Source organism: Balaenoptera musculus, chromosome 16 (assembly GCF_009873245.2).
Source record: "Balaenoptera musculus isolate JJ_BM4_2016_0621 chromosome 16, mBalMus1.pri.v3, whole genome shotgun sequence".
Classification (NCBI taxonomy): domain Eukaryota; kingdom Metazoa; phylum Chordata; class Mammalia; order Artiodactyla; family Balaenopteridae; genus Balaenoptera; species Balaenoptera musculus.
This window is the reverse complement of record NC_045800.1, coordinates 55,579,970-55,595,869: the sequence shown is the minus strand read 5'-3', so window position 1 is coordinate 55,595,869 and position 15,900 is coordinate 55,579,970. Positions and strand designations below refer to the sequence as shown.

The following is a 15,900-nucleotide window of genomic DNA, read 5'->3' as shown; positions in this document are numbered from 1 at the left end:
AAAAACTACCAAACACAGTAAAAAATAAGTAGAGTGAAATCTGACTGATACAAGACTCAAAAAACAGGCCTCGGAATGCTGTCAACTCTAGACAACAGATAAATTGATAGTTTTAAAAAGACAGTATAGGGCTTCCCTGGTGGCACAGTGGTTAAGAATCTGCCTGACAATGCAGGGGACACGGGTTCGATCCCTGGCCCAGGAAGATCCCACATGCCGCGGAGCAACTAAGCCCGTGCACCACAACTACCGAGCCTGCGCTCTAGAGCCCATGAGCCACAACTACTGAAGCCCGCACACCACAGCTACTGAATCCCGCAGTGCCTAGAGCCTGTGCTCTGCAACGAGAGAAGCCACGACAATGAGAAACCCGCGCACCACAAGGAAGAGTAGCCCCCACTCGCCGCAGCTAGAGAAAGCCCGCTCAAAACAACGAAGACCCAACACAGCCAAAAATAAATAAATAAACTTATTTTAAAAAAAAAAAGACAGTATAAATAAGGAATAAATAAAGAAGGAATAATAAATAAATAAGGAATAAATAAAAATTAAACAGTGAAACTTGAACTAGAATAAGGAAATAGCTATAGAGCTATTAATAAAATTTCAGAAACGCCCATTCTTTGCAAAAATAAACAAATTTGGCAAACATAACCCTGGTGGTTTGAATTACTGTCCTGATTTCCACATTTTCTTTTCGTAGAAATATATATCCACGCCCTTTGTCATGGTACTGTGCAATGCCTCCCACTGGAGCATGTGGAGTAAACACCCCAACCCCTTTGATATTTGGCGTGGCCATGTGACCGTGAGCAGACACTAAGGGAGCAGCAGCTTTAAATGTGGGAAGAATATGTCCCTAGTAGCCACTAATATCAGAATAATGAAATGATGTGGAACGAACAGGAACTCCCTTGAATGCTTGAAGTAAAAAAATAGCTATTAAAGTCCAGCCATGCATCCATGGTTAATAGCACAGTCCCTGGAATCTGACTTCCTGTATTCATAGCCCACTTCTGCCATGAACTGGCTTCATGATCTTTGGAAAATCACTTTAATCTCTACGTGCCTCAATATTCTCATTTGTAAATTGGGCGTAATAATAACGTCTACATAATAGGGTTAACGAGGATTATATGAGTTAATGGAAGTATAATACCTGGCACACGGTAAGTGTGATGAGAGTATCAGCCATTAGACCAAGTAGGGTATCCCAGGAATGCAAAGATGGTTCAACATCAAAACATAGGCCAGTTAACTCACTAATTTAATATATAACAAGTTTAAGAACCTTAATGCAGATATGTACAATCTTGAAGCTTGAAGCTCACCCTTTTCTCGAAACTAATACATGGTCTCAAAACTCTTCATACATATTCTTCCCTTGGAATACAAACTTTCTAGGGTTGAGTTAAAATATAGTCCAAATGATTATTGTCCCTTAGTTTTGTTATTAAAATCTGTTTTATCTCCGATTCATCACCACCCTGGCCATAGACTGGTGGCTTCTTGAAGTGAAGGGTGGACAGTGCCTTCTCTCTTATTTTTTTTTGCATGTGCGGTTGGTAGAGAGAGTGATGGTGCCCAGGGTGGCAATACCTGCTCACAGGAGGCACCATATGTCAGTGGGAACACTGCTGCTTCTCGGCCCATCCTAACTGGTTGTTGGGTCCCTTTGTATGACTGATTATAAATGACAGCTCCTCTCAGGAGCTGGTCCTTCAGATAAGGGCCTCTGTAAAAGCCTCCAGCTGCATGCTCCCTACCCTCAACATGACATCAGTGAACATATCACTTCATAGTCTCTTGCTCGTCAAGTCCCTGTGTTCCAAGAAGCAATCTGCTCATGAGTAGGGCTTAAACTCTGGCTAGCTTCCATGACATCGACATTGGCAGCCCCTGGGAAATTCCATCCAAGTGGTGGAAATCCATGTTGCCCCAGAACACACCTGCTCACAGTTCTATTCTCCCCCTTCTCCATCTCCCCATGCCTCCGCAAGATCAGGCCCTCTGCTGGTTCAGCTCTTCAGCAATTTTAGAACAGAAGATTCCTGCCTTAGGTGACTTAATCAGGGAAGGAAGGCAAAGTAATTTGGGCATCCCTATTTGCAAAGATTAGGAGGAGGATAGGACAGTCCCCTCCCCCATGCCACAGGGAGAGGAGAGGAAGGGATAAATTCCATTGTGAGAGTACAGATGTCACCCACGGAAGGTCAGCTTGCTTTCGCCTCTTTAGTCTTCCTTATACTGAGCAACAGAATGCGAATTACTAAACCACTCATGTTGAATGGCCCTCACCTTGCAGGTTCCATGGTGGGGTCCCTGGAACCCCCTGGAATCACTAAAAGATGACCCTTTTACTCTCATCTGTGGGCTCTAGATGCCAGTGCCCAGGAACAGGAAATGACTCAACTCACACTTGACACCCGTTGGATGTTAACAGCTTAAAGGAAATGCCAAAAAAATCATCTGATAAAGCTCAGTACACATTCATGATGAAAATTAATCTCAGCAAACTATGAAAATAAGGGAACTTCTTTGCCTTGATAAAAGGCATCAGAAACCTAAAACAAGCAACTCAATGCTGAAATACTGGAAATGTTCTCATTATACATTCAATGACCCCCTAAAGATAACATTTATCACTGAGTGTCTTCAACAATATATAGGGTCTCCTGGCCCCTATAGAAAGAAAAGAATGATATATAAGAAATATAAATACCATAAGGAACAGGCAAAATTTCTGTCATTTGTAAATATGAGCATATATTTATAAAATGTGAGAATCAATTATTAGAAATATTAGGGGGAAAATGAGAATCCAAAATGATGGTTGGATATACAATCAACCAAAAATAAATCAATAGTTTTCTTATAAACCAGCAATAGTTAATTTAAAATGTGATAAAAATAATAACAATTGCAAATAACACCATAAAGGAAGTAAAAATAAAACCTAACAAGAAATGAGAAGACAAAAATTTTCAGAGACTTAGACTGTTCATCTGTAAAATATGGGAAATATGTTTCTCCTTACTTTTTTGAATTTTGGGGAAGGCTCAATAACTTGTGTGCTGGGCCCTAAGCTCATGTGGCAGGGTGACCAGATTAAAAATTGACATTCATAAAAGAATGAGAAATATTTCTGCTCATTCCCATCTGGTTTTGTGGATTGTGATCTAGAACTTCCTCTTGTCCCAAAAAAGAAGTATATGCAGTGAGGGAGAGCATTATGTGAAGGTGGGAGAAGTGGGGACCTTTCTGGAAATGGGACATATATATGGTTGCCTCCTCAAGCAAGTAGAGACATGATCCAATTCCCACACAGCCTTGGGACATGGGGGCCATGGTCCCTTTCCATGCAGACCTGAGACTGAGGTGGCTCACAGAGCCCTGAATGCCACCAATGTTGGGCTATGGAAAACATCCAGGGGGCTGAGTGGGAAACGGAAGGCATGATATCACCACCCACAAATGGAACATGTAGACTTAGATCAGGAGCTATCTTGATGCCAGCCATCAACACTAATGCTCATTTGTTCCTCCAGACATTTCTGTAACTCCCCATCTGCCCATACAACCTGAGGATGGGAGCAGGTTGCCCCTTCCACCCAACAAAGAAAGCTTAACCTGAGATTGAACTTTCCACTTTTCCGATAAGTGGGGCCTCAGAGCCAGAGTTAACTTGATTTCTAAAAACACAGAAATATTTCTTGAAACCAAAGCAATGGAAACTCATGTTAACATATTCATGATTTATTATACTTGAATCATCTCTGTTCAGTGAGAGGGTGGGGTGGTGATGAGCACAAGCTTCAGGTTCAGGTAGATGGGTTTGAAACCAGCCTCTGTCACTTGCTCCGTGTAACAAAACTCAAAACATTTAACTTCTTTAAGTTTCAGTGTTCTTGTATAAAAACTGGGGAGAATAATTCTTGTTCCATGGCACCGTGTGAAGATTAAATCATAGTTTATAAGATGTCTTAGAAGTGCTTGTCAAGGTGCTTGGTATATAGTATATGCTCAATAAACATCTCACTGAGGTCTGAAGTGGTGGGGATGTGTTCGTCAGCAGGAAGTTACTTGGGTAATGTCTGAGGTGGGGGGTGAGATCTTCCCTAGAGGCAAAGGCTGGCTGCTTTTAGGTCAGGGAGTTGAGTTGGTACCCCAAGAGTCAAGGGAGTGGATAATACATGCCAATCACCAGGGGTGGGTTGGCCTCCACCATGCTGGGGCACCACCCGGCCCTCTGACCTCATGGAGAGCCTGAGCAGATGTGCCCCACAGACCTCAGGCTGCCAGATAATCCCAGATGTATCCTTAGCTCCACACATTTGGAATTTCCCAGAAGTCCACCCGTCTATCATTATGCTTGAGCAGCACTGACTGCTACATCTTGAGAAGGCTGGGCAGGCAGTGGGTTGCAAAGAAAGAGTAGAGGGGCCAGGAAGCAGGCACCCTGTGTGTGCTTTTGGAGGGAACCTCCATCCCAGGACCTCACTGTTGCCATCTATAAATGAAGGAGTTGGACAAGAAGAGGAAGAAAGAAGCCTCCATCTCTTGCCGAAGGGCAAAGTTAGAGTGGCTGTCTAGAGTGCAAAGCTGAGAAGGGGCTCCAGGGGGAGTCAGACTGATTAGTAATCAAGGGGGAGGAGTCAGGGCCCACCTGGGAGTGGAGTGGCTAAGACGCCTCCAACTCTTATAGCCACAAAGGTGTTACAGCACCTCACAGACCAGGTGGATTCCCCAGGATGTAGGCTGAAAGGCAAGGCAGGACCCTCTCCATCCTGTGGCCTTGGTGCCTGCTCAAAACTCACAGATGGCCAGTCGGTACTTCAGGCAGTTCTTGTCATTCCACTGGCCATCTGTGTACATCTCCACACACTTCTCTTTGCCCTGACCCCCGGGCTCCCCTGGGTACCAGTTGGTGTAATTCACAGGGGTTCCATCCAGGTAGTGGAAGTCTCCAGCAGTGGGACCCTCAGCCAGGCCCAGGTAAGCATAAGTATTGTGCTTCCTCACGATGCTTGCAATGGCCTCATTCTCTTCTGGACTCCTTGGGGTAGCAATGCGTCCACCTACTCTGGCACACGACTCTCTAATGGCATCAAAATTGACCGACTGCCCATTGGTGGAGAAGACCTTCTCTCCCACTGCCAGCATGGAGCCCTGAAAACTGAGGACTGACAGCAGAGGAATCCGGGTCAGGCCACAGGCCTCTTTGTTTCCAAGTCCTTTTCCTTCCCTTTATGCGCTCTGCCTTTATGCGCTTTCCAATCTCTTCACCTCTGCCTCTCTCTCTTTCTTCCCTCCCTCTTCCAATCCTAGTCTTTCTGGATTCCCCTCCATGCTCCCATCATTTAATTATCCATTCACCCATTGAACAATTACTTATTGACTGTCTATTATGTGCCTGAAACTGTGCAATTTCCTGGGATTCAATAGAAAGCAGTATAGCCAGGAACATTGCTTCCCCAGGACATAGGGAGATAATCCATATCTACTTCGGTCTCCTCTGAGCCGTTGAAGAACATCTGAAAGAGGACCTCCATGTCCACACTTGTTGGTCAAGTCTCTAGATTCTGGAGCCTGATGCTGAGGATGAGGAGAACTTATGGGAACCCCTACCCTATAAGGCCCCAGGGATCCCCTTACCGCGCATCGACTGCAGGATTTGATGGCTGACCTCACGGAGCGTGCTCTGGAGCTCCTCGTCTAGGTAAGTTGGAAGCCCTGTAGAGAGATCCCCAGCAAGAAGAGGGGCAGGCCAACAAAAACCCCCACTTGTGCCAAGCAGGTGCGAGGCCAGCGGCAAGCCTGGCATTCTGCCCTTCACTTGTCTAGAGCCACTGCCCAGGCCCCAGGTCATAAGGGTCCACGAGGGTGGAGTGTGTTTCCCACTCCCTACACACTTGTCCTTTAATGCAGCCTTGCACTTGCTCAGCCCCATCTCTGCTCTTCTTTCCTGCCATATCCTTTCATGGCTCTGTCTGTCCACTTCTGTGGGGTTTTCTAGTTTCTGGGCAGGGCCCCCTTCCCCACCCTCCATTAAGAGCAAATCTGGTTCTCTCTGACTCTCCTGATGGATCTTGATTACTGCTCAGAGCTCCAGAATTCCCCTGGACATGCAGGGTTCCCAGTTATATCATCTGTCTGGTCCTTGGTCCACATAACCCCCTACACCCTCAGAATGCCCCTATGCCTCAGCACTAGGAAGTGCCTCCCCTCCTCCCAGTGCTGTTCCATTTCCCACACCTGATGCCCTGTGTCTCCCCATCAGCTGCTGTGATGCGTGGAACACTTCCAATACCCACCAGTCCCACGACCCAGACCCCTCTGATTTCTCAACCTCATATTCTCTTATCTAGGTTGAAAAATATACCCTTTGGGGACTTCCGTGGTTTTGTCTGATCCCCGTCATCCCTCATGTAACTGACCACATGGGCACAGTGTCCAGTTGCTTCTGTACACTGGCCACATCCTGCTCACCTGGGGGGCCCCTCTCACCAGGCTCTCCCTTTTCTCCACGCTCTCCAGTGAGGCCAGGGGCTCCAGTCATCCCATCACGCCCAGGGAGGCCTGGCATTCCTCCAGGGGGGCCCATGGGGCCTGCAGAGAGAGGGGGACAAGGATGTATGCTATCTATCACCCACAGTGGGCTGGGGCTGATGGGACTGGACCTCCATTATCAGCCAGGCTGACTCACCTGTCACTCCACAGGTACCTTGAGGGTAGATGCTCCAGGGCTGCTCCAGTCTAAGGGTCCCGGGAAACTCCCACCATCCAGCTGACCCTTGAACCCAGCCCGGAACCCTGGACAGCAAGTCCCCCTGAAAACAGGTCATTGTCCCTCAGCTCCCACTCAGTACCTGGAGGTCCAGGGTCTCCTTTGATACCATCTCTCCCATCTCTTCCTGGCAGGCCATGGGATCCAGGAGTACCAGGGATGCCAGGGCTTCCAAGACAAACTTCCTTCATGTCGCACTCAAGGCCAGAAACCACCAGCCAGATGAGGGTGAGGGTCAAAGAGCACAGCAGCATGGCGTTTGCTCCAGCGGCTCCTTCTGTAGAAGGGAAGGGCGGGCTGTGGTCCACCTGAAGCATTTGCCAAGGTCTCCCCTTGCTGTGCTTTGTCAAGATTCAGGCATGTGATGGAGCCTGAGGGCCAGGGCAGGTACAGACAGGAGCTCTGGAAAGACCCAAACTATCCTTGGAAACTCCCAGCATCATCTGGTATCTAACATGGTCTCATGCCCCATCCCTCTGGCTGGAGGTGGAGTGGTACCCGGGCAGGGGAGGAGTTGTAGAGAGCTCTGGAGACTCAGAGGACCTGGGTTCTAATGGAGTCTCTGTTTGTTCCTAGCTGTGTGACCGTGGGGAACTCACTTCACCTCTCTTGGCTTCAGCTGAAACTTCTGTCCTGGAGGCAGTCCTGGCCTGTCCCTCCCAGGCTGTTGGGAGGAAGGATGTGGTCAACATTCACTCGCTCCATCTGTCCCTCATACTCTCAGCTACCCTCCCTTTGAGTTCTAAGGGACCATGATCCTGAGGATGAGCAGAGATGACCAGGGCCCATGTCTTGGCCACCCCACGTTGGTCAATGATAGGGAGTCCCCTCCTCCCTGCTTTCTTGGGAGGCTTCCTCTTTGGCAGGCTCTTTCTCCCCCTGCCTCCACCCTGCAGGCCCTGATGAATCCCTGGGGCCAATGGGCCCGGCCCAGGAGCAAAGTGAAGTGTGAGGATATTTGCAAGCCCATCTTCCTGTACCCATAGTTAGGGTTCTGTGGAACAAGTCCCAGTGGTACCCAGGGAGGGCCCCTCCTTCCCTGCCTGACCCATAGTGAAGCCTGTGGCTGCTGGGCTGGTTCATGCTGCTGCAACCCTGGGGAAGACCCAGGGGATGGGGCTAAACTCACCCACACGAACGGAGCCTGTGTGGTTCTCTGCCTCCAGATCAGGGTGGTGAGGTGGACAGCAACATTTATACTGATGTAGGCTACCAGGCTTCCTCTCCACCCCCGAGAGGGGCCTGTCACAAGGGCCTCTACTCCAGGAGAGCCAGGCAGGAAGCTGTCATCTTGTTTACCCAGTACATTTCCCCACAGGGCACTCAGGCTGGAGGGCCACTTAGGAAACCCGTTAAAGAGAAACTCCAGATCGGTAAGAAGGGAAAATTCCCATGGACCGGAGGCCACCCGCTCTCCCTCCATCCAGTTTCCCAAAAGCAGTGAAGGATGAGAGCACTTACACGGGAACCGATGGAGGCACGTGGCAAAGGGAGCCCTCTCTCTCCTGGGCCTCGGCCTCCCGGTCCTGGCTAGTGACACGTTCGCAGCCCCAGAATCACTATCCCCCAAAAGCCCACCAGCTGGAGAGAACATACCAGCGCCGGACTCTTTTCCCAGGGGAGCAAAGAGGCAGATCAGTGACATACAGGGCTGTCTCCCGGGGCCATTCCAGCTCCAGAGCCTCTTTGGCTCTTGGAAGTGTCCATAGGGCTCCAGAGTGTGCAGAGGTCATGTCTGAAGCCAAAGGGTGGTCAGGTTGAGCTGGAACAAACTGTCTGTCATGGGGCGTGGCTCACCACTGAGCCCCCAGCTCTTGCTTCTGGGGCCTGCAGCTGAGTTGATGGACACATGGTTCACAGGTACAGGTGAACCCTTGGCGGGTTCCCCATCCCTCCGCCCCGGCAGGCTCAGAGGTGGGGAAGCAGGGCGGGGCTGGAAGGTCACAGGAGGGCAGCAGTTTCTGTCTTGGCCTTGGTGATGTCTGATGACCTGCAGTGGTGATTTCTGTAAGTAGTGGAATGACACGTGAAGCCTGAATTGATGAGATTCCCTCTTCAAGCCGCTTGATGAGGAGGGAATCTCTAACGTAGGGATGGTAACGATGGGGAACAGAGACAGGAAGAAATCGCCATGCTTACCTGTGAGTGGTGTGAAAAATCTTGAGGTCCTCAGGGAGAGGGGGAGCTCAGCTAATAGAATCCCTCTCCCAGGAGCAGGGAGCCCGTCAGAGCCTCTCTGGAGCCCGGAGTGCTTTCAGCTGCCCTGCTGCCGCCTGTCACGTGCCCTGCGACTCTGTCAGGCACAGGATGGGGAGCCAGGGCCAGCGCAGGGTTGGGGCAACTGGGGAGCAGCTCCAGCTTAAGGACTACAACTCGGCTTGGAGGGGATGCGGTTCTGCAGGTGAAGGAACGGGAGCAGGGGTCTTCTTGGGCAGATTTTAAAGGGTCTGCGGGGAGGCAGCCTGGAGGTCCGGGCCATGGTTGGTGGGGAAGGGTGTGGACTTAGGAGTCAGACGCACCTGAGTTGCACTTTGGAGCTGCCACTTGTTATCCATGTGGCCTAGGTCAGGTTATATAACTTCCTGAGTCATGGTTTTCTGGGTTTTTTTAAAAAAATTATTATTTTGAAGTAATAACAAAACTACAGGAAAGATGCAGGTGCACTACAAATTTTTTTCTGAACCTATGAGAGTAGGTTGCAAACATGATACTCCATCACCCTAGTATATTAGTTTATATTTCATATGAAGATGTTTTCCAATATAACCATCAAAATCAAGAAATTAACACTGGTTCAGATATTATTTTTATTTAAAAACATGAAAGAGTAACATGGGGTATTTTATTTAATCTTTTAAGTCACCTGTTTAACTTAAGTCACTCACATGGCTAAATGCCAATATATTAAAGTGTGTCATAAAAATTCTAATAAAATGACTAATTAATTATTTACGTGGCCTTACCTCCTTCTTCATCCTGTGTTCCACCACTCTCCCTTCTGCAGCTTCTAAGAGGATGTTCCAAGTTCACGGAACTGAGGGGTGCTTTCCATGTCACTCTTTCTCTGAGCATGATTCTTCTCTTGTCTGGAGTGTTCTGACTGCCTTTTCTGCCACACACAAAAAAAGGGTGGATGTCATACAATATTTGTCTTTCTCTGTCCGACTTATCTCACTTAGCATAATGTCCTCAAGGACTATCCATGTTGCTGCAAATGGCAGGATTTCCTTTTTTTCGTGGCTGAATAATATTCCGTTGTATGTATACACCACATCTTCTTTATCCATTCATGTATCAATGGACACTTAGGTTGTTTCCATAAACTTGACTATTGTGAATAATGCTGCAATAAACATGGGAGTGAAGGTATCTCCTTGAAAACCTGTTTTCATTTCCTTTGGATATATACCCAAAACTGGGATGGCTGGATCATATAGTAGTTCTATTTTTAAATTTTTGAGGGACCTCCATACTGTTACCCATAGTGGCTAGACCCATTTACCAGTTTATAATCCCACCAACAGTGCACAAGGGAACAAATAATTTTTTACTGTAGGTATGCAACATTTGGGACGTACTTATACTAAAATATTATTCATTGTTTATCTGAAGTTCGGGTGTAGTTGGGCATCTTATATTTTATCTGGAAAACCTACCTTCAGGGACCATCAAGCAGAGGCTTTGGGTGAGGCAGGAGAGACGTCCTTCGGCTTGCTGTCATCTTATGGGTTTAGTCTGGGACCACGTTGTCAAAGTTGCTGATTTTTGGCTCAGATACAGATGAAAAGTCTTCCTGACCTCTGTGTGGCTATTGAGCAGGGGCTGAAGTGTGGAGTGTATGGGTTACAAATGGGGCTGGTATTTAAAACAAACCCCAGCTCTCCTGAAGTGGCAGGGAACATCCAGGAGCCGGGGGTGAGAAAGCTCAGGATTTGCTTTATCCCTGCCTCCACCTGGACTAGAATGACTCTCCCGAGGGAGTTTCCATGGCTACATTGGGAGGGAGGACAGCAAGGTAAGACACAGTTAGGACAGAGCAAAGGAAGGAACCAAGTGTGGCTGGAGCTCCTGACCAGCCTTCCTGGGGATGAGTGTCCATCAAAGCAGGGATGTTGACCAAGTGCAGAGGTTTCTCACAGAGTCTGTGTCCCTTTCTCTGGGGCAGTGGGCTCCAGACACCTTGCAAACCACACGTGCAAAGCCCAGAGAGGAGGCACCAGCCAGGGCTCAGGCTCTGGTGGTTGTTTACATGAGGCTGCCTGGTGGAGACAAAGCCGAGAGCAGCCGGTGGGACAGGACAGGACAGGCAGACAGCAGGGGCGGGGGGGGCGGGTGGTTAGCAGCAAGCAGGCTGGGGTTCTCCCCAGGAAAGATGCAGGATGGGCTGCACCTGGATTCCAGCCTGAGGGAGTTAGAGAAACCGTCTGCTACCTACACTGTGACAGGAGAGAACTTTCAATGGCCTGCAAGCTTCTTCATGGACAACACTTTAGTTTAACTCTAGTGCATCACAGGATCAAGGAGGCCCTGGTCTTCAGAATCAAACATGTACATTAACATGTGCTCTACGCAGTCACAGCTGTTCCCCTGGGAAGAATTCCAGGCTCAGGACAACATGGGATTCTCTTTTCGCCCTGCTTCACGGAACAACCAGCTTCTGGTCTGATCCCAGCCTCGTGTTTACACTGGAACTGAAGAGACTTTTCCCGTCATGGATCTCCCCATTCCTCCCCCACATTCACTACGTTCATCCGGGGCCTCCACTGTCCTCAGAGAACACCTGAGTCCACATCCTGACACCCACGTGACCCTCCCGTGTCAGCCTTGGCCCCCTCCTGGCTCACCCAGGAGCCAGGCCCCGGAACACCGTGGCATCAGCTGTGGGAGTGTCCACAGAGCTCTCTAAAGAGGCTCCTTCTTCCTGGTCCTGCAGCCTGGATGTGTTCTACTCCCTCGTGTGCAGTGCCCTTCTGTGAGCCCTCCTACATTTAATTAACCTCAGATTACAGCAAGAATACCTCAGTACTTTCATTCTAGACTTTTGAAAACATTTCAGAAGGGACCAAAGCCTCTCGGCATTTAGGCCTGCAATCCTTGTCCCAGTGATCTGGGATGTCGGAGCAATGTCCCCTCAGGCCAAGTTGTGGGCCTAAGACTGGCTATGATCTGGGTTTCATTTTCTAAAAGACCTGAATGTTCAAGAAGAGAGGGCATTCTCTGGAGCTTTCAGCTTAAAAGGGGCTCAAGAATGGGGCCGAGAAGGAGGTCTCAGCACCGCCCACCCTGCTCCCTCACGGCATCCTGAAGGGCAGCCAGACCACAGGCTACTCCACCCCCTTGGGCTGAAGAGATGATAAAAGATGACAGTTCAGGTAGAGCTCCTGGCAGGGTGACTGGTGTGGGGAAAATCTGATCCTTGCTGGAGTGTCCCACATCTGTAGAGGGGAAGATACCAGCTCCTCAGGCACCCGTCCAGTGCCCGCCCTCTGCGGGAGCAGGCAGGGCTTCCCTGGCATCTGCATCACTCCTAACTCTAGGGTCTTCTTCCGAAACTACCCCCTGGCGTGTGGTTGCTGCTTTCCAGTCCCCTCGTAGCAGAGGATCTGTTGGGTGGGTGCTGGAGTTGCTACTGGTTGACCCAGGAGAAACTGACTAGGAACAAATAAAGACTCCAGCTTCCAGTCAACATGTATTTAAAACAGCTTCGACCAAACACATCTTGGTTTACTGGGAGATGGTGTTAATATAAAAATTATGACTATGAGTATAAATATAAAAAACTGAATTTGTGCTTCATATATGACCCGAGCCAGAGGAACTCAGCCCTCTGCAAAGCAAGCACAGTCCCACCATGTGCCAGAGCTGGGACTCTCCTAAGCTACATGGCTGTGCCCCAATTCAAGACCAGAGGGCACATGCTGGGCCACGGACCCCGCAGTGCCCCAGGCCAGGAGCCAGGCCTGCAGGGACATTCAGAGCGGCAGGGCCTTCAGGAGTGCAACTATGGCAGGTGACCACTGCCTGGCCACTGGCCACCAGCCACGTCTGCTTCCACCACAAAGCCTTGTCCCAGCAACCCAGCAGTAATGTCCTGGGGCTGTGCCCACTGCCATGGCTTGTCTGTACACAGCCCTGCAGACACCCATAGGACAAACACGGAATCTGCATGAGATCCTGACCCAGCATCCAGCCTGGTCCGAGGAGCAACAGGGATACAGAAGCTGGAGGAGAAAGAGCCTCCGCCTGTGAAGTGTGGAAGGGTAACCTGAGGATGAGTGTCTCGGATAAACATGAACCAGGGAAGGGAGCAGGTGACTAATCACAGAGACCCACAAGGACGCAAGCACGCCCTGCGAATGCGGAGGGAACTGAGAGACCAGCAGAGAGCCGTTGCACACAGCTTGCGGTCCACCCCAGAGAACCAAGGAGAACCAAGGAGAGTTAGCCAGATTGGGAGAGACACATGAGAGGAGCAGAGGGGCCCACGGGCGGAAGGAGAGCCAGGTTGTCACAAAAGGCCAGGGAGTGGTAGGACACAGTGCCACGAACGCTGCTGCCTGTGCCTCAGACCCTAATGACCCTGGGGAGAATCCTCACTCAGGAAGCCCGCGGTTCCCAGCTGTGCCCCTGAGGCCTGGCTCGCTGTAGGGTGGGGGATGGCGCCTGGGCCCGGGGCTTCAGTGTCCTTGATCAGGAATTCCCATCCCCTCCTAAGTTCCACTTAAGAGCAGACACAAATGTTGGACGGCATCTGTGTCCCCCATGGTTTCCTGAAGAACCTGAGGGTCAATCTCTCATGTGCATAATCCTTCCCCCCCCCCCCAGAACAGTACACCCCTAACAAAGGAGAAAGGAGGGGGTACTCCCTGGGATGAGAGGGGGCACAGGCACAGCAAAGCCCTGAGAAATCTGGTCAGACTGACACCGGAACCTTTGCCTCAACTGGACTTTTTTGTTCTAGAGAGATGGAATGTTGAGGAAAGGGTTCTGACCTCTCAGGGGCTGTGAATGGCTTCTGTACCTACAGAGAGGAACGGTGGTCCCTGGGTTCTGAGGCTTATCGTCCCCGACAGAACTCACAAGAGGGAACCTGGCCTCGATCCCACAAGGAATGTATGGGTCAGCTCTGCCCTCTGGTGGCTGCGTGAAAAACTGCAGTCAAAGGAGAGGATGTGCGGACAAACATCACACATCACCCTTCATGTTCATTGATTCCACCTTCACGGAGGGCTACTTTGTATCAGGTGCTGTGATAGGCCCTGACTTAATCCTCTGACTCCCCTGGATGTATCCATGAGGATTATTCCCTGCTTCCCCATGACCTAGTCTGATACAGAGTCTTCACCCTTGTGCGCCTCCCTTTGTCAGGGCTCTCCTTGCTAATCGTCCCATCCCTGTTTGTCCACAGAGGTTGGCTCAGTGCTGTGTCCCAGAGAAGGCTGATATAAACCAGTGTCCATTCCTGAGCACCTGCTAGGTACCTTTACATCTACCATATCCCTCCCAGGCTCACTGGAAGACAGGGCCCATCTTTACCCCCTTATAACCGAGAAGGAAACTGAGTCTCAGTGAGGTTCCCATAACTTACTAGAAGTGGCACAGCCTGCAGGTTCTAGAGCCTGGTTTAAACGTCTTTCCATCTGATCCCACAGCATCTTAGGCATGGTTTCCCTGAAGATCCAGTGCATTCTTTGCCCACAGCCATGGCTCAGGCCCTGGATGGGCTCCTCTTGGACTGTCACTCTGGCAAGGTGGACCTCATCCAAGCCTCAGGTGCCAGGACGGCTTACTGTATCCCCCAGAAGCTCCAGCCTTGCTCTTTGCCTAGAATCCACATCCATCCCTGGACGTGCTTGATCCTGGCTCAGCTAGACTGAGCTCAGCAACTTATACCCCAGCCTTCAGCCCCAAGGCTGCTGGCCCAGAGCTTGGTACAGGCTGCCCCCAAGGCCCTCAGCAGGTGCATTGCACAGCCGGTGGTACCACTGGGGCAGGCTCTTCGCTCTAGCTGAAAAGACCCAGATGCCCTGGAGAGGTGGAACAGAGCTGAGAATCCCAGCCTGTACCCACCTTCTGCAGCCCCGAGTGACTGAGTTCAGTCCAGCCCTGGCCAGGGGCCCTGACAACCAGAGGGCAGCAGCTCTACTGGGCCCAGAACACCAGGAGCCCCCTGGGCCCCTCCTTCCACACACCTGCTCCCCACACAGTCAGCACAGCCCAGCCATTCTTTAATCAACTACTGTTTACAGAGACCATGACATCATCCCCACCGTTCTCTTATTACCCGGCAACATAGAATCATTGGCAGAGAGAAAGTGTTCTGATATTTCTAATGTCTCTGGTGGTTGAACTCCTCCCAGAGAATAGTTGTTTAAGAAATAGTGAATTGTGTCATCAACTTAAATTTAACCCGTTATATTTTCTAGAAATTAAAATATGAAGAGAATCATTTAAAAAAACCACTACTTACTAAATACTATCCGGAAGTTTGTTTATAATACTATTGAGATACAATCTGAGAAAGAGTAAAAGACTTACGTAAAAAGAGTTCTTTAAACTAAAAACAAATATAGATAATTCAAAAATACATTTGGACAAAGGTGAGCTATTATAGTGGGCCTTGGGGTGATTTGGGATTTGGTCACGAAGCTAGGAGGTAACTCATTTCCATGTTCTGGATGACCGTATTCAGGGAAGACCCAGCCCCTGAGGGAGAACGACGGGGAGGACCAAGACCTCTTGGTGAGAAGCCAGCTCAGGGGCCCGCCTGGGCTTCCTGGAGGAAGGGGTGGAAGAGAACATCCTCCCGCCATGAACTCCACATGTGGATTCACTGGACAACGTGGAGGAAGAGGAGGGGCAGGGAACGCCTGGCAGCCACGGAGGGAAAAAGTGGGGGGAGAAAAACAAGGGCCCAGGGCTCGGGTAGCATGTGCTCCCTGATAAGTGCTCCATCTGGATCATCAGATGTGTGACCCAAGTCTAGAAGCTCTGTTTGTTTTTTTCTTAAATTATAGTTGATTTGTAATATTATATTAGATTCAGGTATACAACAGTGATTCAATATTTTTATAGATTATACTCCACTTAAAGTTATTATAAAATATTGGCTA

The 15,900-nt window shown here is 49.6% G+C and overlaps 1 protein-coding gene across 4 annotated transcripts; it reads right to left on the bottom strand.

Annotated features, from left to right (window-relative positions):
• Positions 1–3,735: 3,735 nt before the first annotated feature.
• SFTPA1 (surfactant protein A1) lies at positions 3,736–7,997 on the bottom strand. 4 transcript variants are annotated; one of them, XM_036827731.1, is made up of 6 exons: positions 7,917–7,980; positions 7,392–7,451; positions 6,870–7,064; positions 6,490–6,609; positions 5,656–5,733; positions 3,736–5,183 (listed from the first exon to the last, which is right to left on the bottom strand). In XM_036827731.1, exons 3-6 carry the CDS (start codon positions 7,039–7,041, stop codon positions 4,807–4,809), a joined length of 747 nt encoding a protein of 248 aa, XP_036683626.1. In that variant the 5' UTR covers positions 7,042–7,064; positions 7,392–7,451; positions 7,917–7,980; the 3' UTR covers positions 3,736–4,806. The 4 variants fall into 4 exon arrangements, with proteins under 4 accessions (XP_036683626.1, XP_036683623.1, XP_036683624.1 ...); XM_036827728.1 differs by having other exon boundaries at positions 7,387–7,451; positions 7,917–7,942; XM_036827729.1 differs by lacking the exon at positions 7,392–7,451 and having other exon boundaries at positions 7,917–7,997.
• Positions 7,998–15,900: the final 7,903 nt, after the last annotated feature.

What these genes read in the sequence shown, in the direction of transcription:
- SFTPA1 (XM_036827729.1), bottom strand. Translation starts at nt 7,041, where the DNA reads ATGCTGCTGTGCTCTTTGACCCTCACCCTCATCTGGCTGGTGGTTTCT. An exon ending in TGGTGAGAGGGGCCCCCCAG is followed by an intron (nt 5,734 to 6,489) that starts GTGAGCAGGATG and finishes ATCTCTCTACAG; the next exon opens with GGCTTCCAACTTACCTAGAC. An exon ending in AATCCTGCAGTCGATGCGCG is followed by an intron (nt 5,184 to 5,655) that starts GTAAGGGGATCC and finishes CTCTGCTGTCAG; the next exon opens with TCCTCAGTTTTCAGGGCTCC.